A 26,317-nucleotide genomic window follows, 5' to 3' on the forward strand; every position below is an offset into this window, starting at 1 on the left:
CTTTTGTATTATCTAGTCCCCCACTGGGCTGCTACTAAATTAATGATAAACCTAGACTACTACTGCTACCATCACACAAAACTATGTAGTAGTGACAGCTATTTTCTAAATTAACTAGCAATTTTAGTACAACTACAGAAGGGAAGATGGAGGCCATTTTCTTGACTTTAAAATCACTCACAATTACAACCTTGACCACCAGTAATACCAACTTTGGGCCTGTTACAAGACCTGCAATGAAAATGTTATTGCTACAAATTACAGGTCATTCATCTGTTGTGAATTAAAGAGGTGAGTTAAAACTCAAATTATTTCCATCTTCACATTCACATTCATCTTTATATCCAGTTTTATAGACCACAGGAAAATGTCATTGTGAATAAATAATATCCAGTTACCAAGTACTTAAAACACTTTATTTCAAATCTTTACAGATGTATAACAACTAGAGGTTACCCAAAGACTAAAAAGGTGGGATACTGAACTTAACTGTAACAAGTACATTACCTAGTTACATAATGCAAAAAGGTGAATAAGCATAAACGTAAAAAGGTACAAAAAATATTACATAAAACTTGATAAACTGCCTGAATTATACATCTGAAACATGATATTTAATGCCAGGTAAGATTCACCAATGTTTTTGACAGATTAATCGTTTGAAAGAACAAGTGCAACGAGGAGAAGATCGGAGAGGTTACACTTCTGAGCAATAAAACAGTACCTTTCCAGAACATGTACAGAGTCAAAGGGGCCTTCCATGTGAAAATACAGGGCTCTTTATCTAAAATCTGCAATAATTCAGGTGTGAGGGGCAATGGTACAAAACTTATGGAATGAGCAGACAATGGGAATTTAACTTACGAAACAAAATGAAGAAAAGCTTACAAATTGGTGACTGAAAAAGGTTGCTTTATAAATATACTTGTTAAACATTCTTCCTCACTCCATTTCGACCAAATGAATACTGCATGATTCCATCTGTGGTACAGTTAAATCCTTTTTTTAAAAAGTTTCCAACCCGTCCCCACTACTCCCTCCCCTTCCCCAGAAAAACTGGGCTGACAGGAAAACACAAAATAAAAAGGCAAAAAAGTTGAGTAATTAAAAAAGTATGTCTGTTGCAAGCAGAGTGTTTGTCTGTTCTTCCAATGTCTAAATGAGGTGGAATCTTGGTCCAGCGGTGGCGATGATGTCGCTGTAGGGCTCAGACTGGGTGACCTCGATGGCTTGCTGCTTCTTGAGGACGAGGAAACTGTAAAACTTGGCAGCTGCCTGCTTCTTGTTGTTGTTCCGGCACAATTCAAGCAGGCTGACTGAGTCTGCTCCAGTCTTAGCCATGACGCGCTGTGGGGACAGAAGAACAAAGTGTCAGTCTGAGTCATGCTTATCTTTCCTCTTCTTTCATCAAAAGAGAAGATGAAATACTAGGTCTTGAAGCTGAGTTCCAAAAGACAGTCAGTGCTTTTCTGACACATTTCCATATTTAAAACTATACAGCAAAAATATTTTGCACATAATGATAAGCCAGAATGTGGAGGCTCAGACATCCCTTTTACAACATGTTGACAGGTGTGTAGAAGGAAACTGTCCATAGGTAAAGAAAAGAGAATTCCTATTTTTCAATCCCTGCCTTCTATGTGGAGCTGTGTATGTGGGGGGGACAAAAAAAGAGGTGTTATTGTTATGGTTGTGCCATGAGATTTACTATTAACTACAATAATGTAGTTGTTGCCCATAATTATCATATTTGATGGTGAGAGATTCCTTCCATTAGGCTAAATACACACAGACTGTGGGACTGATTGCCATGACAATGCACGGTCTTCCATTGGCCTCACCTGAGGAAGCGTTATCTTTACGTGTTTTGAAATTTTCTTTGTTCGCTTAATTAACCCGACGAAGGTCTGAGGACTGAAACACTGTGCTTAATAAAATCTATTGCAAGTAATACTACAGTGTGCAGGAATTCTCTATCCACCTTATTTTTAAACACGGAAGTAAATAGTGATCAGCTTCCATTTTTTTGTGCGTGACTTCTGGTCAGCCGCTTTCCCTCATGCTTTCCCTTATCGGAGCTAACGGTGCAAGCTATTTTTTTCAATTTTCAGTTGTTTATGTTAGTCAATCAGTTAGTTAGTTAGTTAGTCTGTGTATTTTGTATAGGTAACTGTGCCCATCTATCCCGAGTGAGACAAACTGCTTGATCCCCGTCTCCAGTGTACCAGCAGAGAACCTGCAGAACCGAATCAGCGAAAAAACACACCGGGTTAAGCCTCTCTGCCTGAGCAGTTGAAGCTGGGGCTCGCACCCTCGACACACAGACGGCGCTTCTACATGCCAGCCAAACGTGTGCGCAACTGTGAGAAATAAATATGTGAGGTGTACGCTGCTTTTCTATCTTTTTTCCCCTTTTCTTTCTTTCTTTCTTTCTTTCTTTCTTTCTGTCAGCGACATACACTCCTAACACAGGACGGGTTGTTTTTACTGACTGAGTTGATCATTAAGCCATAGTGATGCGCGGATCGGCTCTGATAGCACCTGAATCAGCATGTACGCATCAACCATCCAGCTGTTACAACATGATTGAGCTAGCAAAGCAGTTTTGTGTTGCTATGTGTGGTATTTATTCAGTTTTGGGAAGTCACGATGTCTAGAAAGCATCAGTGGCTGCAACTGACAGGGACAGCTAACGTTAACACTAGCAACAAAGCTAACATCAGGATCGTCATCCGTTAAAAGCCTCCCGTTGTCGGATATGACATGAAACTACTCCACTTAGCTCAATCATGTTGTAACTAAGACATCCGCTGGAGAAAATGTTTTTTCCACGGGCCACTTTGAGTTTAGTGAGTTATTACAGACACGGCTAACAGCTAATGGTTAGCCTAGCTAATCTACGATAACCAAGTTATTAATTACACACAGAGAAAATACTAATGTTTGTTCAGTCATTGTGTTTATAGACTTTACAAGCATCAGATTAGTCTAAACGGTGATATAGTGACGTGAAAAATGTGATATATACATATATATAGCTAAACTCAGCAAGGTAAACAACAAGGCGATTCCCATTTACACAGTGGTAAGAGTGCTGGACCAGAAGTGTCGCACAAAAAAACGGAAGCTGGCTGCGTTCTGTTTTGTCTCCGTGTTTCCGTGAAAAATAAGGTGGATACTGCATATAGCAATTTTTTTTTTTTTTTTTAAATAAAGGATACCATTTTTAAATCTCTGAAACCAAAATGAAATCTACACACAATCAGAGTTGTACAAACAAATCCTATGAAAACTAGGCTTCAGCCAACTTTCATTATCAACTAATCTGCCAATTTTTTATTTTCATGAATAATAATAATAATAATCGTTTAGTCTATAAAATTTCAAAAAATACAGAAAAATTAATGTCACAAGTTTCCATAATCAAGTAACAGCTTCAATTTGCTTATGTTCGATCTAAATTCCCAAACCCCAAGACTCTTGATTTACTATCATAAATAATAAAGAAAATCAGCCAATTATCATATTTAAGAAGCTAGAGCCAGCAAATGACAACAGTTTCGTTTTATTCGAAATCTGTTTCTGTTTCTTCAAAATGATTTGAAAAGTAATGGCTATTTTGTACCTGGAGGCCGTGCAGCATCTGCTGGGTTCTCTTGTTCCATCTCTTCTCCTCCTGATCCTGGTCTCCAGCCTGACCGTCCTCTTCCTGAGGACCACAAACAATACAGTCGTCAGCATCATCTGATCAAGACTCATACTATAGCACGAGCATGTCTCTATAGAAAGGCATTTCATGAACTGCCAGAGTTTGCATTTACTGTTTGTTCTGTTGTTTTACTTACTCACTCATGATTCCTTTTATAGTACTTTAAGCAGTTTTTCAACAAACTAACAGAAATGTGTCACTATCAAATGACTACAGCCAACCACAGTGTATCAGAAAAAAAGCAGTCATTTCAGCCTCACCTCCTCTTCATCACTATCATCCTTCTTGTCTTTGCTCTTTTCACCGAGCAGGTCAAGCTCAGGAACAAGCTGGGTGAGGTTGAGGCTGCTCTCCTCTGGGGGCAGATCCACCTGATGCATGTCTAACCTCTGAGACAAGACTGAGCGGTCAGCCACCTGCTGCTGCTGCTGCTGCTGCTGCTGCTGCTCCAAGGGAGCCATCTGAAAGAGGGAAAGCAGGATGCACACAAGTTAGGAAAAAGTGCAGTCAACTAAATTAACTGTTTTGTGTCTATTCAATGTGATTGTTGAGCATTTGTCCACCGCTTCAAAAAAGGAATGAATGAATGAATGAATGAATACTTAAAAATCACCATCTGGTGTAATACTTTCATTAGATAGCAGATAAGATCAATGTGAACCAAATGAAATAAAAATCAGCAAATCTGGTCTAGAACAGCAAGAAGTTTAACAAATGGGACCCAATTTGTTATGAATTGTGACTACTGCTTCAGCACTAGAATGACCTGCCAATTAATGGTTTTAAAACAGCACCTTTGTTTTAAAGTGCGGATTATGCAGATAATTATGCAACCTAAATTCCACTGTTTTTAAACAAAATTCATATGACAAGTACTCACAGGAAGGGTGCCCTCTTTCTCGAGGGTCTTACGTTTGACACCGCGAGGGGTTGACGGAGGAGGCATGACTGTCTCATCCAGGGTCGTCCTGCTGCCCTCCATTGCAGAGGCTGCCAGAATACTGGGCTCCTCCATAATAGTCTGGTCTGAAGGATGGATAAGGGAGACTGTTAATAAAATATTAAAACAAATAAGACAGTCAACACAGCCTTATTCAATAACTTATTGTCTCTGCTATGTTTTCAGCCACTGGTCTCTTTCCCTATCGTACAACTCATGACATGTCAGCACTGGGTTATGACCTCCTCTCATCTCTCCCGGCATGACTTACCGATAACATCTCTGTGCTGACTCATGACCTCCTCTCTAGGCACCTCTGGGTTCTCCAGCTCTTTGAGGAACTCATCCAGACTGTCTGCTTCGCCGCCCTTTCTCCTCTTCCTCAGCTCGTCTGGCACCAGAGGCGTCAGGCAGCGTGTGAACATCTGACAGAGATAAACAGGTAAACTTGAGGGGTTTTTTTTTGTAGTATGAACTTTAGGTGACGCCAGCAGTACAATGAAATGTAGGGGTTCTAAAGGAGGACTGATGCCAGACAAAAGGAAGAGAGGTTTGCTAAATTATGCATCAACACGGTTTCCATTCAGTATTCTGGATGGGTAATGAGTGGGTGGGAGAGGATAGGGAAGAGAGACAGACAAAACCAATCACTTCCTCCACCTCCTGTTCCTTCAATGTTCTCATTTTAAATCCCACAACCTGAGCAGAATGTCCATGAAAGATACAATATTATAAATCTACTCTCTACTCTTCCATTAAACAGCGCCGGAGTCTGACCTACTTGGAGGATCAGAACAGCGGTGTGACTTGCTCATTACTGTTTCCCAAGTGGTAATACTGCTTGTCAGTGATTTCGGGCAGAGAGCTGACAGTTTTGGGATGTTGTCAAATAGTTGCGAGCAGACGTGTACATATTTATCCACAAATGCATGCATATTTATGATGAGCATTTGTTACCTTGAGGAGCCTGGCATTCCAGAGGGGCTGGGCAGGCAGAGAGAACAGCTTCTCCACTCCTCCTGTCTCCTTCCACATCATAAGCTTCTTGGTAGGAGGGGCGAGGTCCAGGGTGGTGACGATGTCCGAGTAGTCAGACAGCTGGGCTCTGATGGTCTTACTGTCCAGCTCCTTCACGCTGTCCACAATCAGTTTCCTCTTACGCTTTGCCTTGGTTTCTTTCACTGGAGATGTGAAAGGAGAAAAAAAAATCATGATGGCTTCACCATGATTTCTCCATCATCACAGATAACGTTTCAGCACATTTGTTATGGTTATCAAATAATGGCAAATGCCAAGGCCTCAATGACACTCAACTTACAGCATGTAGGCCAAATGTAACCCATAGTAAGGTGTTGGGTGGCACACTGACTATTTTCTCATACACAGTGGAAAAAAAATTTATTCACAGACATTGTTTTTATACTTCAACTGTAAAATTATGTTCCCAAGGGAATAAAATGCATTAAAATAGAGCTTGTTTATTGGAGAAAAAAAAGAAGAACCTGGGGAGGATCCCCTTGACCCCCCCACAGAGGTCCAGGCTAAGCCCCAAATGTCCTCAAATCCTAGAAATGCCCCTGGGTACATCTGACCTATGTGGGGCTGCTGTGATTGTATTTGCCTTATTTATTAACTGGCCACTGGCCTTCTGTCATTTCGCACGACTGGCCCCTGGGCAAAGCAGGTTGACTATCCCTGCTCTATCGTCTCACATTAAATGGTGAGGCCTTTAGAAAACGGGGTAGTTTCAAAATAATTTTTACAAAAATATCTAAGAGAATAATAATCAATTATTATTATTACACAACATTTTAATTCTCTCCAGAAAGGTGAAGGAGGGTCTTACCAGTGATGTCAATGGGCTCCAGTGCAAAGGCCTCCTCCTCATTGTGAACCAGAGTGGTCTGTTCTGTCTGGTCAGCCATTGCTGGAAGTTGCTCTGCTGGGCCAGAGTCTGGGCTGTCTGGACCCGCTACACACATACGAACATTGCAGAAATTTAATTGCAAGTCCCCTCAAACAAGCAAGTGAAGACACAATACACATTCTATTTACAATGGCTCATATCTGGAAAGTTTTTTTAGCTGATCTATGTGACATGTGCTCAGTTGAACGAGCAGTTAAAACGGTTCTTCACACGCAAATACACGTTATAACCATTAAAGGTTGATGAAGACGGTATATAAGAAAAATCTGAATTAGCAATAACACAAAATAGATTTGCGGTACTTACGTGACTGGAGGTTGTCAAAGTCGTCCTCATCGTCTCCGTGATCTGGGGGCATCATGACACTTTCTGTGATGGCTGGAGGGTCATCAAAAATACCACCTCCATCCTCAGAGCTCAGTAGCTTATCAACTGGGAAAAAACAAATAAGAGAAACTCAACAATCATTGTTTATTACCTAATCATAAATACCTCACACAACAACAACAGTCATACAATATGGTTTATGCTGAGATAAAGAAGAAATAAATTAAGACAGAAAGAAAAAAAAAAAAAAGATAAAATGCTGACCTAGCATTCCCCCATCACTGTTGCCCATGGAGCCATCCCCAAAGTCATCATACTCCATGTGGTTGGACTTGTCGGGGAGATTGGCTGGGCCAGGCTCAGCCTCTAGCAAAAGGTTAGAAGCTGTTGCTCCGTGCATGATGTCCTCCTCAAATGTGCTGGCATCACGCATCATCTCTCGGTCATCCATACCGAAGTCAGCTGAAAAGTACAGCAAGTTGTTATCATAATGTATAAACAGGGAAAGCTTTGTTTTTGACATTTAACAGTTCTATTATTCTGATGATCAAGTGTGTAAATAGTTTCCATCGGCTACTGATACTTCAAAATGGGTGGTATGGGTATACATATTAGTATATAGTGTGTCCTACCAAAGTCATTGTCCTGCAGGAGGCTGAGGTTGCCAACATCTTCCCTCATGGTGATCTCTTCTACTCTGCTCTGGTTCAGGGTGAACTGCTGGGCCACATCTATGTCACTGTTTGAAGAAAAAAAAAAAAAACACAAACAAAGGCATCAAGCATGAGAACAACTGCTGGTGCTTGAATAACTAACTCACAACACATGAGGGGATGAAATGAGAGCAGTGAAAGTGGTAAACTTACTCCAGATCAGGAAGTGGCTGGTCAAAGTCATGGAACTCTTCAGGTAAGGTGATGGCATTGTAGGCTGCCTCTCTGTTTTCCTCTGGTAGATCCACCACACCTGAATATAGATACAAGTAGTTGTATAAAACAGTGTTGCTATAACACACAACTGTTCCCAATCTTATGTCCAACAAAGAAAAACTATACTAAGTCTGTTTTTGTTTGTTAAATCCAATCACAAATTCTGAAAAATGTTTAGTGACGCTGTTGGTTAAAGAAGGAAAAACCACTGGAGCCTTCACGCCTGTAGATTTCTTTCAGCCTCATTAATGTTTCAGTAAACAAAAATGCACCAACTCCTTTCTTCAGAAGATCAATTACATTATAGGCCCGTTTCCACTGAAGAAGTTCCTGGTACTAAGGAACTTTTCAGCAACGTCCTCTCGCTCGGCCCTCTCAACCGCCGTGCCTCTACTGAGAGGGCGGAGTAGGAGGAAGGTTCCTGTAAAGTTACCGGGCTCTGGATGTCACGTAATCGCTGCGCGACCATTCCTCACCTGCTGAGTTTTAAAACTGCCGGCTATTTTGTTGCTTTAGGCTGACGTCACATCCTGCCTTGAGTATATCCAATCAGCACCAAGTAAACCCAAGGCCCCACCCAGGAGTTTTTTGGGGCCATTCTGAGTACCTACTCCGAGGCAAGGACTTGTTTAGCCCCTGTAAAAGTTACGGAACTCTGTCCTTCGGGGGTGGTTCCTGCGGTGGAGACACGCACCAACGGCCCCGGCCCCGTAAAATTACCCTGAAGTTCCTGCGGTAGAAACGGGCCTCATGTACTTTACTCCAATAGTAGTTTAGCTTGTCATTTCTCCTTACCCGGCCTAAAAGCCATTTTGATCTTGATGAAGGCTTCATTACAGTCAGCAAGCAGGTACTTTGCTTTCCTGTGGTAAATTCTCACCACCCCGAGGAGCAGGTGGCCTGATGTACGCAATGCCATCTTCACCTAGGGGAAAAAATACCATGTGTCATAAAAAGTCATGTTTACAGGGGACTTCTTTTGGTAAAAACAAGACTGAACTGTCAACATCGAGGCACACTAACACTGTACAGCAATGAGAATCAAAATGTCAGCGCAAAGACAGAGTACAATAAATCGAACACTGTGTTAAACTGTGACAACTGCTAGCATGAACTGTGCCCTTATCGTTTCTCATTATTTAGAGTTAAAAATAAAGGCAAAGCAAGGCCATGTAAGACCTCAGGATCTGAGCAAGAATGCAAAGACTACACTTTTGTCTTGTTACCTTCGGTGAGATGATGCTCTCCACACTGCTCTCCAAGTTGCATTCAAATACATGGGCCTTGGTCAGTTTCTTGTCCCAATGGGCCGCTAGCCAGATCTTGGCCAGCGGCCCACGTTTGCTGAGGACAAAGTGGGCGTAGAACATTGCCCTGGTTCCCCTGGCTCACACACTCACACTGCGGTATGGTTCTCCTGGAAAACATCATTGTATAGTAGTAATTAAGACAAAAAGAAAAAGACAAACAAAATACATGAGAAAAGAAGTATCCCAAACAACTTAAGCTATACTATCCTCGATATGTCTGTAGTTCGTAGTATAGGGATATGGGATTGTTTATTCAAGTTGCAAACACAGTAACGTTAGCTGTAGTGCTGCACAGTATAAGCGCTTAGTAATTATTAAAATTGTATATTTTCTCTTAAGTTGCGAAAAAGATCTGACATCAATCTCTGATCAGTATCGTGCTCAAAGAGTCGGTAAATCCTGCTGGTCTGAAACTGATCAGAATAACCAGGCTGGTGATAATCTGGTCTAATAAAGGACGCCCAAACAATAACGCCGCACAATCGAGAGCATAATCTAAAAAGTTAAACGCTTGAGACTGAGCCAATGCACTTCTTGGCGAGTTAGGCAACAACCGTCCAAATGATGCGTCGTGTTAATCCACATTCGCCTCAAAAGGCGGGCAGGTTTTTATCTAACGTTATATTAGATAACTTTGTTTTTAGTTACTATTAGCTTGCGAAATATCTGACAAGAATGGGGGTCTGTTATTTCCAGACTGATCGTTTTCGACTGTTACTTTAGCTAATCCTTTCTCGGCTCATTAGCTGTAACGTTAGCTCTAAAATCGATGAAGCTCTCTCGAAGCACGCTTTTGTCTATTGCTGTGTAACGTTAACCTTAACGTTACTGTTGTTAGCTTTAACCGCTTAAGCTACTCATATGAAGTTTAAAAAACCAAAGCAGGGTGCGACATTAAGAAAATGAGATTTTAATCAAAACAAGAGCCGACTTCATTCAAGTTCCGCCTATTTCCCAGTAAGGGAGGCAAACATTGGAAATGCACATGTCTGCCTACAGTAACCGACACTTTTCCCGGACTCTACTACAATGAATCGAGAATTCCTAAATTACACCGCAATATAAGTTGCTGAAAGAGGACATTTTCGATGTTTGGAAGTACTTATTACAGTGTAAAACGTTAAGAGCGCCAAGGGGTTGGTCAGCGCCAGTAAATAGTCGGCGCCATCAAGTGGGATGAACTAAATTAGCCGCCAGCTAACTACAAAACGAGCAATGAAATCGAATACTGCGCGTGTTAAGTAGACACATAAGTTACTTGGAGTAAAAGTATAGCTTTCCTACACGGACAGACAAAAAGACAATTCACCCAAGGAAAGAAAGTAAACGCGCACCGGAACAAGGCGCCCATCAAAACCTGCTCATAACGTTACTTTTCTCCCTCTATCAGCACAACTGTATCGTTAGCTGGTGGCTAACGGCTCCCTGTACAGTGAAGGCCGCAACAAATCCACACAAAGGTGCATGCTAACTCCGTCTCGTAGATCACACAAAACCACGCGCAAATAATTCCGCTGCAGACACACTTACCGACAGCACCCCTTTTACAGTGAAATCCCAATGATTAAGTTATTTCTCCCAGCGAATTCTCCCCTGTTGTACTCATTAAAACAGCCAAGATGGCGCCAGTCGCCTTCCTCCCGCTCACCGCTGTCCTTTTAAAATCGGCAGGATGTTTACAGTCAAAAATGGCGGAGGAGGAGTCTGCTGAGAGGCCGACTCTGACAGACAGACAGACAGACAGCCCGCTGTGAGCGCCGAGCGGAGATAGGGGGCGCTGTGGCACAATGCTTAACACAGACATGAAAGGTGTTTGACTAATAAATCAATAACTATAATTATTAAAATACGATGTGTTATATTTTACAAAGTACGCACGCCAAAGACGATTAATCAAGTATACTTCTTCTCATCATTATTATTATTTATTATTATTATTATTATTATTATTATTATTATTATTATTATTATCAATATCAGTGGATTCCTTTTTTTTTTAAATTCATACATGTTATTCCTATGGTTTAAAACAGCCCAAAAAATATTAGTAAAAATGAACATCTCGCTTTCATATCTAAAACTGTGCTAAAACTCAAATTTGTGATGTCATAAGGTATGAAGTCTGGAGCTGCTCCATAGATAATGAATTGGGAGAGATGCTGTAGATGACACTGAGAGCAACCAGGGGAATGTTCTGAGTATATTGGTACATCTTCTGTTTCACAGCTGAGAGCGTTACAGTAGAATATAGCTCATTTGGGAATAAACAAGAAAACAGACAATCTGTGGGTCAACAAAATCATTGTCTAAGGAGCAGCTCCACACTTAATACCCTATGACATCACAAGTTTGAGATTTATTTGTCTTCTCTCTGGCTTTGAGAGAGAGTAGCTCATGCTCACAAATGAACTTTCCAAGGCTGTGGAAGTAGCATATTGGATTTCTTAATTTAAGTGGTGTTCCCCTTTAATGTTGTTGTTTAATATATATTTCACGTCCCACTGAGGTTACCCAATGTCTGTTACAGTGCAGTATTACCTCTGCATTTCTCATGGCTGCTGGAGCATACTCATGATATTGCATTTTTTTTGGATATGATTGTCAGACTACTCTGCTCCCATCCCCAACTGTCCCATCTGGCCTCTAATCTTTTGCAAACAACAGATCCCATGTTGTTATATTGGTTATGACCCAGACCTATTGGGACTCACAACCAGTACATTAACAGAGTGACCTAAAACAACCCATAGTCTCCCAGTACACCCTTTTCATATCAGACATTTTGACATATCATAGAAGGTCATCATTCCAATCAGGGGTCCCAGAGCCCTGCTATTGTGTACTCTCTCTTACCGGCATGACGCTTAAGTGGAACAGAGTAATCATCAACGTTGCAGGTACACTTGTACCTAATTTCCTGCTATAATATGCCAAAATGTCTGCTGTAAGGAAGGCTTAGGAATGACCAATTCAATGTATGTTTGATGGGTAAATCCACCAAGAGAAGAATTATATAGGTTACACAATATTTACTCTGACCACAAATGAATACAGCCTACTCAACAAATCCAGTCCTTTGAATAGAATACTCAGTAGGGAAATGGACATTTATGCAGACTACAAAGAAGAAGAAAATAAACAATTTCCAAACAGTATATTAGATACAGAGATGAGGAGCGTGCCTGACAGGGAGACTGACTCATCTAAAATCAAATTGCAGAATTGGTATGCAGTAAAGCGGATTTGTCTTATAGGCCACAGCATCTGCTGCAGTCGAACGGCTGCCAGTTGAGCATGTTTATGATTTACTAGCAGCAGGGCTCCGTGTCACTGTATGGGGACGGCTGGTAGATAACTGAGGTAGTGCTCACACATTATTAGATTAATGCTAAATTTATTTTCATTATCAGCATCACATGGCACTTGAGCTGCATGATAACACATGATGATGGCAGCATAATAACAACAGCAGTTAGCATTTAGATGTATTTAATTCAGTCAGATCATGCACATTCCATCATTGCACCAACAGGCTCACTGGAAGATGAATAAATTATTATTCTAGACCAAATTACTGCACACGACTCCACAACTGAAAGCTAACAGATGTGGATGAGACAATAATGAATATACAAAGTTGTTTAAACTAAAACTGGATGGAGCTTCTCAATGTGTTGCCAATTTGTAATCATATTGAATCAAGCTGCTTTTCCATAGGTATCTAATGTCTTGTGCAGCATACACAGAAATGGGTATACAACACATTTCAACACAATGCTGCACAGCAATGTCTGGATGATGACACAGTTTTGGGCTGCCATCTGCTGAACAAGATAATTTTAACCAGATAGCTGATTGCTGGCTGCTGCTATCATGTGACAGACATCTAAACAGCCTTAGAGGAACCAGCCGCTTCCTATACTGATGTTTTTCCTCCTTTAGATGAGCTCCAGCGTACAAGGTGTGACTCACAAAGCCTGAACATCTGATTATCTCTACATACCAAAACGTAAGAATATTATTATCTTCCCAGCTTTATGAAAGAAAACATCCCGTGCTTTGGATTTGCTGAAGTGTTCCTGTGTGTACACGCAAATACGCTGATGTGGGCTAAAAGTAGTGACAGATTTTTATCTAGGCAAATACTGATTGAAGAATGAAAGATTCTTTAATCCTCTGAAATGCATTGTTAGTCCATAATGTGCCTAATCTTAATGTATTCAATTACATCACCACAGGGATCCCCTTCTACTTTCTGTCGCGTAACTGCTTTTCTGTAAGGCGCTGTGTCACATTCAGTTATACTGTCGGTGCAAACCCAGTCGCAAAGCTTTTATGCTCAGGTTTTATTGGTATATATTATCAGATATGATCAGTGATGGGTTTCTTTTTTGTTTTTCTTTCATATGGCTGACTGCAACTTGAAATATGCTGCAGTTGTATGTTCTGTAATGCTGATAGAGAAGGAAGGACATTTGTCAAATTTGGCCTGAAGTCACAGTATTTAATCCAGCAGTAGGGAAGAGCCCTGACTGCATGCATGCTGAGATCCGTCTTCACTGCAGATACACATCTCATCAGTAGGATTAAGAGACGTTGAACTGATTTGCATAACATTAAATCATACAAGCTGACTTTTGGCATTGGATAGTTCCCCCGCAGTGCAGTGAAGTTTAACTCGTTGGTTTATTAAAATCTGTTATTTCCTCTCAGTCCATGCAACAAAGCATCTTCACATCTGGATCTCTTGTGTTTGTTTTTTTTCCCCCGATTTGGTCCACGGACCATTCAGAATGGATGTGGTCGCGGTGCAACTGTCCAAATGGTTTTCCTTTTGGTGTGTCACAAGATAATTTATGCAGTGTAGGCACTGGTCCAGCTTTAACATACTGCACAGCTTTTTGCTTTTAGAGTTTTGCCCAGTTTGGTGTCTGTCCGTGTGTGTGTTTTGGGGGTAGCAATCTCTCCTGTAGCTGTTGCTGCAGCTGAGTTGGCAGCTCTCATGCACCATGGGATCATCCTGGATAGATGCTGTTATTTATGCAGCGTGTCTAAACCGATCATCCTGACACAGATTTATGTAAACACAGCAGTTTCTTGGCATAGGATGAGGTTCACACACGCACAAGGAGGAAGCTAAAGGTATTATTTAGTTTGGCTCTCCCTCAGTGGGAGCGGTGCATAAACCCAACATGCAAAATATGTTTTGGGAAGCCTGAAAATGGGTTGCCAGCAGGTCAGGGAAGAAGCGGGATGACAAGGTGAGTGTGTCTTTTACAACAGTGTAGATTTTAAATGTGTAACTGTACTATCTGAAGTTTGATTCTATATTTGTTTGAAGGACAAGCAGACTTACCAAAACATTTTGAAAGGACAAAAGTGAAGAAATATTAAAACAAAGAACAAACAGAGAGAGTCAGTTTATATCAAACATTTTATTCATTGATTTTTTTTTGTTGTTGTTTTGTTTTTATAAAATTCTTTTACAAAATTGTGATTTTTGCTCTATCTTTCCATTTTAATCTCTATAAAATTAGGTCTGCAGTTACGGAAGAGAGGGAAGGAAGCAGGCAGAGATTCAGTCGGGACGCATTCCTGTCTGATAAATACTGTGTATTAGAGAGAATTATGTGTGTGTTACATGTATTACTATACTTGTGACAAACAGAAGGTACAGTAATACAAGGCAGTATGTGTTAAAAAAAAAGTTCCTACAACAGAGAAGGCAGGAATGTCAGTATATGTGTAGTGATAGGTCTTAGTAGCATTCCAGTGTTAAACAATATCATTCATGGAGCCATTATGCATTACTGGATATTGATAAAGAAAAAAATAACCGACTATGAAATGAGAACACAGACCTGCTTCTTGCACAAGGCAGATGGGGAAAAAAACTATGAAGTGTATTTCTTTTGAAGGCACATCAATATATAACCCCCTGCCCTCCAAAACAACAACATAAGGAAGGAGAAGAGAAAAAGATAGAGACAATGTCATCTTAAATATTGCACCAAGTTCATTTCTGAAATGTGACTCTGTTTACGACCATATTCAGTTGTCTTGATAGCGCTGTGTTTAGTCATACTAGGATTGTTTATTTGCTGTCGAGCTGATAATGCATTCTCAGAAGTGAAAAAAACACCATGCAGCAACCTTCTCTCACACAAACACTCTTTCCTTCCCTTTCCCCCTCTCTGTATCACACATTCTGCTTTCTTATATAGACAGGAAATACTTTTAATGAACCAAATAAAAATGGGAATGCATGGCATTCCTTACATCAGATGAAAAATATATATAAAAAAAATCATACATGATCTATTGGCACACATTGGGGTGAAGGGTACAGAATGAGGAAGCTCACCAAAATGATCATCTTCCTCAAAAAAGAGGCTGAGGCTATCAGAGGTGTCAGGGCAGCTGTGGATAGATTTCTATAGAGATGTTGCTGGCTTTACATGGATACTTGATGGACAGATACACTTTAAAATGATGCTGCACTCAGTTATAAACACAGGTGCACATTCATCAAATTCTGTTGACATTTTTCAGAGAACCAGATATGACGTATCAAGGCGGAAATAAAACGAAGCGTGGTTGTTAGTTTCTGTGTTAGCCTTCTGATCCATATGCAGAAAAACTCAATTTCATGTTCCACTGACACTTGGCATTCAATGTACCGAATTGCAGTAGATCAGATACAAATCTACATATAGAAATTGATCAAAATATTTATAAGACATACTTGAACATCCTGATTTTACATTTTGCCTCTTAAATGTTGCCCAAGCACAATGCCAATCTGAATCTGTCTGAAATGAATGGCTGTTTAAATCTGTGATTATCAGAGATACAAATTAGCAATCTGCAAAACTGAAAGGCTTCTAATTACATGTAATTATGTTCAAGAAATACCACAAATGAGAATAATTACTCAATAGAGCGTTTCTCCAAATTTCCTCCCGATGCCTTTTGACAGTATCACAAATACTTGATGAAAATTCTTGTCGTAATGGTCATATTTGTTCGTAAGGAGCAGGAAAAATACAGTAATCTATTAAGTATGATGCCAACTTTGACTGTGAAAGCATCAAGCACTGTTTGATACTCCTAGCTGAAAGCAGTGTTAGCCCATGTTGAGTACCTGTCACCCAAGGCTGCTGCCAAAGCTTGTCAGTGGACCAAATGAAATTGGGTCTATGGCATAAAAACAATAATTGTATATAAATATCCCTTGCTGACCCAGCCCAAAGAGATCCCTAGTTTTCACAGTGGTTTGTGTTTCTAACAGACCATTGGTTGGCTCAATTGGCAAGCTCGGGCTCCCTTAACCAAGGCAACTCTTGTGATCTTTTGTTGTTCTTCAGGCCAGCACGTATTCAAGTACCAATTCTGCCTCGTCATCAAAGCCGTTGCAAATGGAAAAAGAGATGTGAAAAGACTTCTTCCTAAAATTAAAAAAAGGGAATTCTATTGAATTTAGTCTCAATTTCTCCTCAGTTCCTGTGGATATCTGATCAAGTGAAATTTAGCTCATTGTGTGACACTGTTGTAGTTTTCCAGGTAAAAAATGATCAGGATGACACACAATGATAATTTTATCAATTGAATGAAAATCAATTTTCATTATATTTCAGCAAGGAAGAAATGTGAATGCTGACCTGAAGAATTCACTACAAGATCCATTATTCCATTAATTATAAAGCAAATCATGAAAAACAAAAACAAAGCAGCAAGATCAAGGTGCTCATTCTGCACCATGTCTTTTACTCACACTCCCAGATCCCAACGCCAGTAGATAAACTTGAGGCACTGTGAATATCAGATCAACGATCCTAACTCAGTTCTGTGGTTGAGGGGTTGTCGTTCCTCTCTTCACCCGCCCTGTCATTGGTTTTAATTAAGACAATACAGAGAGAGCAGTGCTGGCCATTCATTCACTGTATAAAAAAAATAGCTAAACACAATCCAAAATAGTGTTACCTCTTCATAGTCATAATTATCAATAATATTCTTTCAGCAAAAAATGTTCAGGAGCCTGTGTAGAGTGTACAGAGCAGAACAGTCGGTCTTTTTTTTTCAATGGGTTGGAGTTGAGAGTGGTTTGCCACTGTTGGGACACTGAAGCAGCAAGCTATGATTTTCAACTCCATGACTTTGACCACTTCTGTTCAAAGTCGAGCAGTTTTAAAGTCCTCAGGTGTCCTTCAGTCGGTGGTAGTCATAGTGTATACAGAGGGACTGTGTGCTCAGCTATCCCCCAAAACACAAAAGAGAAAGGGTAGAAAGGAGAAATGGACACAACGAATGTGGCATCCTCCACATCTGTTCCAGTTTCTTTTTCCTCCTCTCTCCCTGTACTCAATTCCACTTGCTTCTCCATTGATGCAGCCATGCACTCATGGAAGGCTCTGCGTTTCTCAATGTGTCCGCCCCTTCGCTCTGTCTTTGTTGTGTCCAGAGAGCGAGGGGGCTTTGGAGGGTTATAGCCTCTCGATGTCCCTGTACTTTTTCCGCAGTATGGACACCTGGTCTTTGAACAGCACTGGGTCCAGCCTCATCTGAGAATGGACCAGGGGCATGGTGCCAAACCAGCTGGCAAACTTGTTCATGCAGGTCTGACGCTGGGCAAAATGGTCCGGGTCAGCCCAGCGAGACGCCCGGGAGCTCTGGGGTTGGGGGGTGGCAATAGGTGGGGGGAGAAAGAGGGAAAGACACAGGCAGTGCAAGGAAGTGAGAAATGGCAAAATGAATACTGCATCACAAATCATTCTGACCTTTTAGAGCTCATTGTAATTAGTCATTCCAAGTTTTTTTTTTTACTATTTGAAGGCAAAACACATTTCAATTAGAATTTACAAATGACTACTGTGCTGTTTTAACAGCCAACACTAATAGGGTTTAAGCAGCATGATGTGTCTCCAGGCCAACAGCCTCTCCAAGAATTAGGAAAAGCATGGGTCAGACCCATGCTGGCTCTGTTTACACCTGGTTTTAACTTGTCTTGGATGCTCAGATCATAAGTGGACAGCTCTAAGTGCAGGAGAGAATGCAGCAAATGTGTCCTTAACGTGTCTTGAGATTGGATCACTCAGACCACATTTGGAGGTGTTGTGGGTTGCATATGGTCACACTGAAGGTGCCTATTCAACTGACGTCATTGCCAGATAAGCAAACTTTCTGTTGCTGCCATTACTCAGGGTGGATACAGCGCTGAAGGACCATCCCTGGAGCCGCTCTCCTTCCACTGAACAATCAGTGCAGGTCTGTACAGTTAGCACGGGCTAACATAGCAGCAATTGTTAAATGGTCCCAGCTGACACTGACACCGAGCTCACACTCCTGCAGCAGTAGCCTCCCATGATGGTAAATAAAATGTTGCAGACTATGTGTTTATTTGCATGCAGAGCAGTGAAGTGAGATATGATCAAGTGGTCACTCGAGACGCATGTGGAGATGCATTCTAATGCCAGGTGGGAACAGAAAAACCTAGAGTTGTCCACATGTGATTGGATCACCCAAGAGACACGTTAATACCAGGTGTAAACAGACTCTTTGTCTGCTCAACACAGTGCATCATTTTGAAAAATAAATAATTACGTACGCTTTAACAGTTAAACGGAAGGAATTTTCATTTTTAAAAGAGAAGCTACCAGGATTTGTGACAAGAGAAAAACACCTTACTGGATATTGCAAAAAAAGTGTTACATCAAGTTAAGTGTTTTGTCTTAACAGTAAAGAATTTCCTTCAAGTTTTTGAATAGCCTCTTCTTCTTCTAGGCTATGTGTTGAATTGCCACTGACTTTCTGCATCCTTCCACTCCACACATCAACTCAACAGTGTACTTGCAGTAATTTTCGCACAATGGATGAATCAAAATGTCCCTTCTATAAGACATTCCCACTACTTTGGTTTTTATTGTGTATATGAACTACAACAACTTTAAATATCAAGACATTTGCTATCCTGATTATTTTACACCATTATACAGATGAAAACTAAAGTAGTCTAACTACTGATTGCCCCCAAGAGCCATAAAGGAAATCAGTAACAAGTGCTTGTTTTTTCTCTTTGAAGCAGAGCCATCAATAATCCCTAACACTGTTCTACCTTCAGACATAATTTAACATGAGCCAGTTTTACAGGAAAACATTCTGTCTCACCTGTCCCATCATAGTCTCCTTGTATTGTTTTTTCTGGGTGACCTTGATGGGTGGTAGTTTAGACACAGAGGATACCAGAAAATTCATCAGGATGTCCTCACAGTTTGACATCTGGTCAACCATGGCCTTCAGACTGGCTGGAAGGTAGGTGGTGTACAAGTAGTGGTAGTATCTAAAGCAGAACATGGAAGAGAGTGAATTGTTTTAGAACTGAACTAAATGGACACTGAATTTCAGTGGAGAGGAGTTAAATATAATAAAGAAGCTGAAAGGAGTGCGTCAGTACTTGTGATAAATGGCAGCCCCAGTCAGCACCATGGAGTAGTCGTTGGTCCATTTGGACGTGTACCCCCAGCGCTCCTTGTTGCTGTCCCAGAAGTGGCTGCGGGCTGGGTAACCAACAATGCGGTCTGGGAAACTCTGCCATACTGTGAAGGCAAAGTCCACCTATACCGAGATCAGAAAGAAACAAAGACATGAAAAGAGAAAGGGAGGACATGACACCCAGAAACCAGGAATGCATTCACTGTTTTGAAACGATATGCAAGAGTGATTATACAGTTGTTAACAAGAACATCTGCAGCATGTACTCTTATTGAAAACTACTTTAAATGTAAATTTTCTGGTAGAAGTCTGACCTCTGTGGTGGAGAGCACGGTGTCCTCATCCAGACTGAGTACAGCATCAGTGGGGATGGTGTCGTAGGGCAGAAAACGACTGCTTATTACCTGGTATGATTTGCAAAAAATGCAGACACAGTGAATAGTTTTCCCATGCAGCTCAACAACAACAATCAGTGTATAAATAGGGCCCATATAAGCACAGGCAAGGTGCATCTACCTGACAAGCAGCGCTACCAGTCTTAACGTCTGTTTGTGCTACAGGGTTGTTTCATCTTGCCGCGTTAACAGCGGAGTAAGTCACACATACAAGCTGACTTAACACCAGTGACAGCAGAAACACAGCATTTCACTGATGTAAAACCACAGAGAGAAATCTACAAGCAGCGTAGTGTTCTTCCCTCCCCGATGAGCCCTGCAGCACCTGCTTTTTGGCATGTATCTAGGCAAATAACTTTGTATAACAAATGCTTATAAAATGCTTCCAATTAATAACATATGTGCACACTGATGTAAATGGCAATTATTTCTCAAAATATAATGTAACCCTGACAGCAGCAACCTTGTTAGCCACATCACCACTCAACCTACAGGACCTAAGCTAAGTAAGAAACACTTGGAAAGAGATGTTAACTTTGATGTAGCCAAGTAAGGATTACAATCTGTGCCAAGCCCCTATACACTGCATGCTAGTCACATCCCTGACATAATAAATAATTCTGCAGCTTTTCAGAAGCTTGTTGTCTCATGTTTCTTTAAAAACTCATGCACAGTGTCAGAGGGCTGTTTGGCAAACTTTTTCACAGCAAAAAAAAATGTTGGTGATTGGCCTTTTTAGCAGCTTTAGTGACTCTGCCTACATTCACATCTTTTTTGTTTTTGGTCCTCAGTCCTATTTTGTCTACCCTTAATATAGACCTCATTTAAATGGTTCTTTAATATGTGAGTCGGGAAATATACAGTAGGTTTAGCTGATAGTCACATGTTGGACAATCAGAGACACTCTTTTTCATCCTCCTTGTGACAATGTGATGTGATTATTACACAGAGTCTTGAGTATTAGGGCAGGGAGGCTGTAGGTGTACATTAAGAAAGGGTAAAAGAGTTAATAACATTAAAACTTAAACCAAGACCTGAAACTTGGATGTGACAGCGTTTGATATGCTGTGCTTTTTGCACTGATCCCATGATTTGAGGAGCGCAAAACTCCCTATCTGTTATTGCAAATTTGGAAAGGAAACAACAGTGCTGCTTGTTCAAGCCACTGAGAGATGGGCTGGAGGCAGCAGAATACACAATGCACTTTGACCACTTTAACTACTTAGTAAGGAACTCTGGGATGACTGCAGTTTTATATTTTACATCTTGAATTAAATTCAGCTGAAGGGTTTTACTGCTGAGTGTGAAATGGCTGCAATAACATCACCTAATGAGAGAAGTGTAAGGCTATTGTTTTTACCTTGCTTTCGCCTTCTATAACAATGACAGGGACTGATGTGACGGGCCAGCGGTGCTTGGCAGGAAGAGGCTTGTCGCAGTTCCACAGAACTATCACCTGCACAAGGGGAAACCACGTTAAGCTTAGACATTATGCAGAACATGTTCATAATAATTTGCATGCCTGTGTATGTACAGCTAATGAGAATCATGATAAAGCAGGAGCCTGTTAATGTTTGACAATGCATGCCTGACTCATAAATGTATTTTAACTGCATGCATGTCACACATTAAGGTTGTGTTTCAATTAAAAGCTCTATTTTTATTTACTCCCTATTTAAGTGGAGGACGACAACTTCCTCATTTTACTGCAGATCTATTTTCAGAACTGTCACACCACCTACGGTTTCTGACAGCAACAAACTGTATTACTGTAAATGTTAAAACAAAATGTGCTGACAACTTCGTGCAAGCCATGCAGTTTTAAATACAGAAAAGAATGGATGTCACATTTTTGGTGAATCTGCAAAATGGCAGAATAATTGGTAACATACATACAGTAACATTCACTGGGAGAAGGCAGGATTTACTGTACACATGAAAACCACTGTCCCACTGCATGACAGAGACCTAGTAGATGAAAGGCTGACGACCATCAACCCACCACTGTCATCATCAGTATCTTAAACAGCTTTTTAGGTATAACTTCATTTATTATTTAGGATTTAGTTATTTGACAGCTGTGTATTATATGGTTCTGCAGGTAACAGTTTCCCATATTTCCCACAGTGTGCATCAGTATTGTGTAAAAGTATCTGCAGAGAGAGGAGTGTCAGGGTGGATCTGCTGTGGCAGGAAGGTTTGGAAATTATTTGGACAGCCTCCCTTCATCTCCAGCATGAATAATATACTGAAATTCAAAAGCAATTTTAAGCCAGCACCAGTGATGTAACAAACCTGAAAAATGACACTGACATAGAGACAAACAGGGCTTTTTTTCTGGCTTCACCCCCTTTGCTTTCTGTTTAACATCTTTAAACACTGTGTTCAAATCTCTCACTGTTTTAATTTAACATTTTACAAATAGGATAAATCTGTCCACAACTGTGTGAGAAATGTAGTGTAGTTTGTTAGGTTTTGAATTACCTGAGCACAGTACTGAGATTTGGCCACGGCCACAAGCAGCTTCATGACTGGCTGGGACTGGGAGACCAGTGGGCTCACCACATAAATGATTGCTGTAAACTTGGTGTATGGTTTAATACCTGAAAACAGCCAGGACACATCAAAAGGTGAGAAAAGAAACAATTCAAATCTGTCAGGTAAGCTTTAACACAAAAGAATGATTTTCTGAACCCTGATAACTAGTAGTGTCACTTAAACATGGAACTGCACTAACCTAACCCTACAGTTACTCACAATAAGTCACAACATTAAAACCACTGACAGATGAAGCGATTGATCATGTAACACTGACTAGGTACCCGCTCCTCAAGGCAATGCCTCCCCAACTGTGTTTGGGGAGTGCTGTTGCCATGACAGGTTGTATGTGGTCTGCAACAGTGTTTGGCTGGATGGTGCATATCAAGTGGCATCTACACCAATGCCAGGACCCAAGGTTTCCCTGCAGAACATTGCACTGTAACGAGATAATCAATGTTATTCACTTCACCCGTCAGTGGTTTTAATGTTGAGGCTTATCAGTGGGTATATATTCTATGTGTTAGTAATAACGGCATCGTTTTTGGGCATTACTCTCATGCCTCTTCACTATCGTATTGTCTCAGCTTTAGAGCACAAAGTAGGATTTCATCTCTAAGTATTATCTTTTTGACAGCTTTGAGCGTCTCTTGGTTTGTGCTTGTTTACTTCAAGCTGTGTTTACTTGGCACACACTTTAACTGAACAGGTCTAATTAGGCTTGTCAAGGAAAAGGTGCCAGTTAACCAAATCCCAGTGTCAACAACAAGCCGCATATCTGGCCAATTAACCAAGCACAGATACAACATGGCAACATGGCAGGTCTAATTGGTGAGCTTCTCTGTGACAAATCATGAATTAATAAAGATATACTGCATAACTAGTGGCAATGTCACTGATTCATATGTTAGTTTACCGACATTCAACAGCTGCCATGCACCAGCTGTTCCTGTGTTGTGTCATAAATGAACATCAGTCTACCGAACCTTAGGGAGTGCCATTAAAGCGGTTCTAAGCATATAGCATGTGCATGAATAATTAACGGACCCAGCTTAGCGTAGTAGAAGGGGAAATCTCCCAAGTATGTAGAGTACTGAGGCAGGGTGAAAAGACCTCCAGGCAGACTGTTCCACATGAGGTTACTCCTTGATGTGTGCTGCAGTACCCGGTCCTGGATGATCTGTAGAAACAGAGGAGCAGAGAAGATGCATGTTCTCTGTAAAGTGGTCAATAGGCTGCAATTGGTAAACATCAATCAGCTGCTCACAATACTGCTTGTTCCTGTGTGACTCATAGAAAATAAAAAGATCAATAGGCCAAGATACAGAATACAACTAGTGAGAACAGAACCAAGATGTCAGCAGGAAATTAACTTTGAGCCAAGATCTTCCACAACCTATTCACTTTAAATTAAGCAATAAGCAGTTTTATATGGTGTTAAGAAACTGAGGGAGGACACAGATCCTCTGGCACTTCAACACTAACAGCTGAAACAACAAAGTCACTTCAAATACCCCCCAAAATGAGTGGTTGTCATTACGTTGTCACGTCTTCTCATAGACAAAATATTAATTAAAGCACATAAACAGTTACATCAATTCCATTACTTTTTCAAAATAAAGTGGGTTGGCAGCAGCTGTTCCATAATTCCCACTCCACCAAAGCTCTAAGAAGACTCTTACAAAGTGAGAGGATACCTTAATAAAATATTAAGCATTCTCAGGAGCAATGGTGTAGCTACAGAACAAAGTAAACCCTGTAGGATACTGTGGTATTAAACAGATTCTTGAGGTGCAACTTTACCTTGTTTACAGTAAAATAGCCAGAATCCCTTCGCAGCTCACTAATGTATTAAATCTGAAGCCAAAACACTGACCTCTTACCAGCCTCGTACTATGGCATGTGTTGGAGCAGGGTATAGATACTGAGAGTGTAAACAGATCGAAAATCAGCTTCTTAAGGGTGTAACTTTAGCCGGCTGACAGTAATCCCAGCTCTGCCTTCCAGTGCCCTGACTTCCTACCCCTTGAGACAAGGCCTCTGTAACACTATCTGACGACAGCAACTTATGGTGTAAACTGCAGGCAGCAATAAGGCTTATGTGTATCACAAAAAATTGCAGAACTTGTAGAATTTAAGATTCAAACATTTATGATACAAAATAAACATCAGCTAAAAGCAAAATTCTGATACTTCTGTACCTGCCATTCTGGTAGACTACCAGCCATGATTAAGAGGTCCACTGCTGGCCACGGTTGATAGTGGTTGGAGATTTTAGAGATACATAAAAGCACAACTTTGAATGAACTGAAAAATCCTCCATTACTAACAGCCAGCCTAAAACATCCTCTCTGTTTCTCCATCTGGCTCCTTTATCCTTTTTCATTCCTCCCTGCTCTCATCTTTGCTTGTTTGTAATTCTTGCCCAAGAGCAGTTCGATAGCCTGCTGCTCACCAGGAAGAATACAGATAAATGGAGTCTGACAGGAACAAACTACTGACATGATTGATGGCAAAGCCACAGCAAGAAACAGCTTCAAAAACATGACAGCAGTGTTTAACAATATACATCATCCCTCTGTTTTCAATCTAGTCTGGAGCAGTTTTATTGTGGGCATAAAGTCTGCAACTACACAGCCTGCACTTGTAAGATGTCGGGACAAAGTCAATAACTGGGATGAACAGAAATGAGTGGCTTGAAAAAAATCATGAATTGATGGATTTATGCATTTTGGATTTTTATGCTTGCTTGCATTTGTTTGGAAGCAAGCATAGTTCTTTTCACACATCAATCACACAAGTAACATCTTAAATTTCCAAATTACAGGATGCAAAACAAACAAAACCATGTGAATGTATGAATATGTGTGTGTACCTCCAGTGTGGTCAGTACTATCTTCTCCACAGAGTTGAAATAAGCCTCCCATAGGAACTGGGTCTGGTGTCTAAGGGACAGGATCTTATCCTGGTGGATGGAGCGCACTGTTGAGGGGATCTGGGAAAGAAACAAATCACGTTAGCCTATTTACCCTAAACAGAACAAAAACAAAAACCCGTCGTCATGTAGAATTACACTGGGTTTTGTCATTTCATCAAAGATCTGCCTCAATAACTGTCTCAGCTGTCCTACACAGTAAATCTACTACACAGCTTACAGCAGCTGCAGGAGACAGTGGCCCAAATTCAAGAGATCAGGACTGAACTAGAGCAAATATAACCTTAAATAAATGACTATGTAGCAATGATTTCAAGAGGCCCACACACATTCACAATTACTTTGCACATGCTGCGTACAAAATGCAAACTGGAGTAAGAAGCAAAAAAACACCTGCAGACTGCCGTTGTGCTACAAATTCATTTTGAGAACAGACGTGATAATAACCATTTGTGGTCAACCAACACTGCCATACAGATGCCAGCTGTGCAAATACATTCTTTTGTTGTTGTTTTTTTAGCTGCTTTGACTAAAGTCTTGTATAAAACAACTTGAGTTTTTACCTTTAAGTTTCTACTGTACTAGCAGCCTACTACCTACCTGTAGTAGCAGCCTTTCATCCCCAATCACAGCTGCCGTATTCCAGTCGATGATCTCTGAGAAGGGCAGCTCCCAGCCATTACTTAGCATCACTGGCACACAAGCTGCCTGTAAGTGTAACACACAACATCACACACAAAAAAAAATACACTGTTGGTTAATGAGATTAACTGTCTGAAAAGCTGCTCTGTGGAACCTGTGATGCTCCTGACGGGTGTT

General features: G+C 40.7%; 2 protein-coding genes across 2 annotated transcripts in view; both read right to left on the minus strand.

Moving 5' to 3' along the window:
• Positions 1–394: 394 nt before the first annotated feature.
• On the minus strand, positions 395–10,830 carry LOC125893430 (double-strand-break repair protein rad21 homolog A-like). The gene is made up of 14 exons (XM_049584094.1): positions 10,673–10,830; positions 9,059–9,249; positions 8,628–8,757; positions 7,770–7,869; positions 7,536–7,642; positions 7,168–7,365; positions 6,883–7,008; positions 6,496–6,621; positions 5,607–5,830; positions 4,921–5,074; positions 4,590–4,735; positions 3,970–4,170; positions 3,626–3,709; positions 395–1,347 (listed from the first exon to the last, which is right to left on the minus strand). Exons 2-14 carry the CDS (start codon positions 9,200–9,202, stop codon positions 1,156–1,158), a joined length of 1,932 nt encoding a protein of 643 aa, XP_049440051.1. The 5' UTR covers positions 9,203–9,249; positions 10,673–10,830; the 3' UTR covers positions 395–1,155.
• Positions 10,831–14,575: 3,745 nt separating this feature from the next.
• The window catches only part of LOC125893291 (exostosin-1a-like), a 45,497-nt gene continuing 33,755 nt past the window's right edge, over positions 14,576–26,317 (minus strand). Inside the window, exons 3-11 of the mRNA XM_049583872.1 lie at positions 26,099–26,206; positions 25,439–25,558; positions 23,611–23,743; positions 22,510–22,628; positions 21,386–21,481; positions 19,945–20,034; positions 19,593–19,753; positions 19,307–19,478; positions 14,576–17,811 (exon numbers count right to left, since the gene is read on the minus strand). Of these exons, the coding sequence (XP_049439829.1) occupies positions 17,626–17,811; positions 19,307–19,478; positions 19,593–19,753; positions 19,945–20,034; positions 21,386–21,481; positions 22,510–22,628; positions 23,611–23,743; positions 25,439–25,558; positions 26,099–26,206 (1,185 nt within the window). The 3' untranslated portion in view covers positions 14,576–17,625. The remainder of the gene's footprint in view (positions 17,812–19,306; positions 19,479–19,592; positions 19,754–19,944; positions 20,035–21,385; positions 21,482–22,509; positions 22,629–23,610; positions 23,744–25,438; positions 25,559–26,098; positions 26,207–26,317) is intronic.

The sequence above is a fragment of the Epinephelus fuscoguttatus genome, linkage group LG8, assembly GCF_011397635.1.
Source record: "Epinephelus fuscoguttatus linkage group LG8, E.fuscoguttatus.final_Chr_v1".
NCBI classification, from domain to species: Eukaryota; Metazoa; Chordata; class Actinopteri; order Perciformes; family Serranidae; genus Epinephelus; species Epinephelus fuscoguttatus.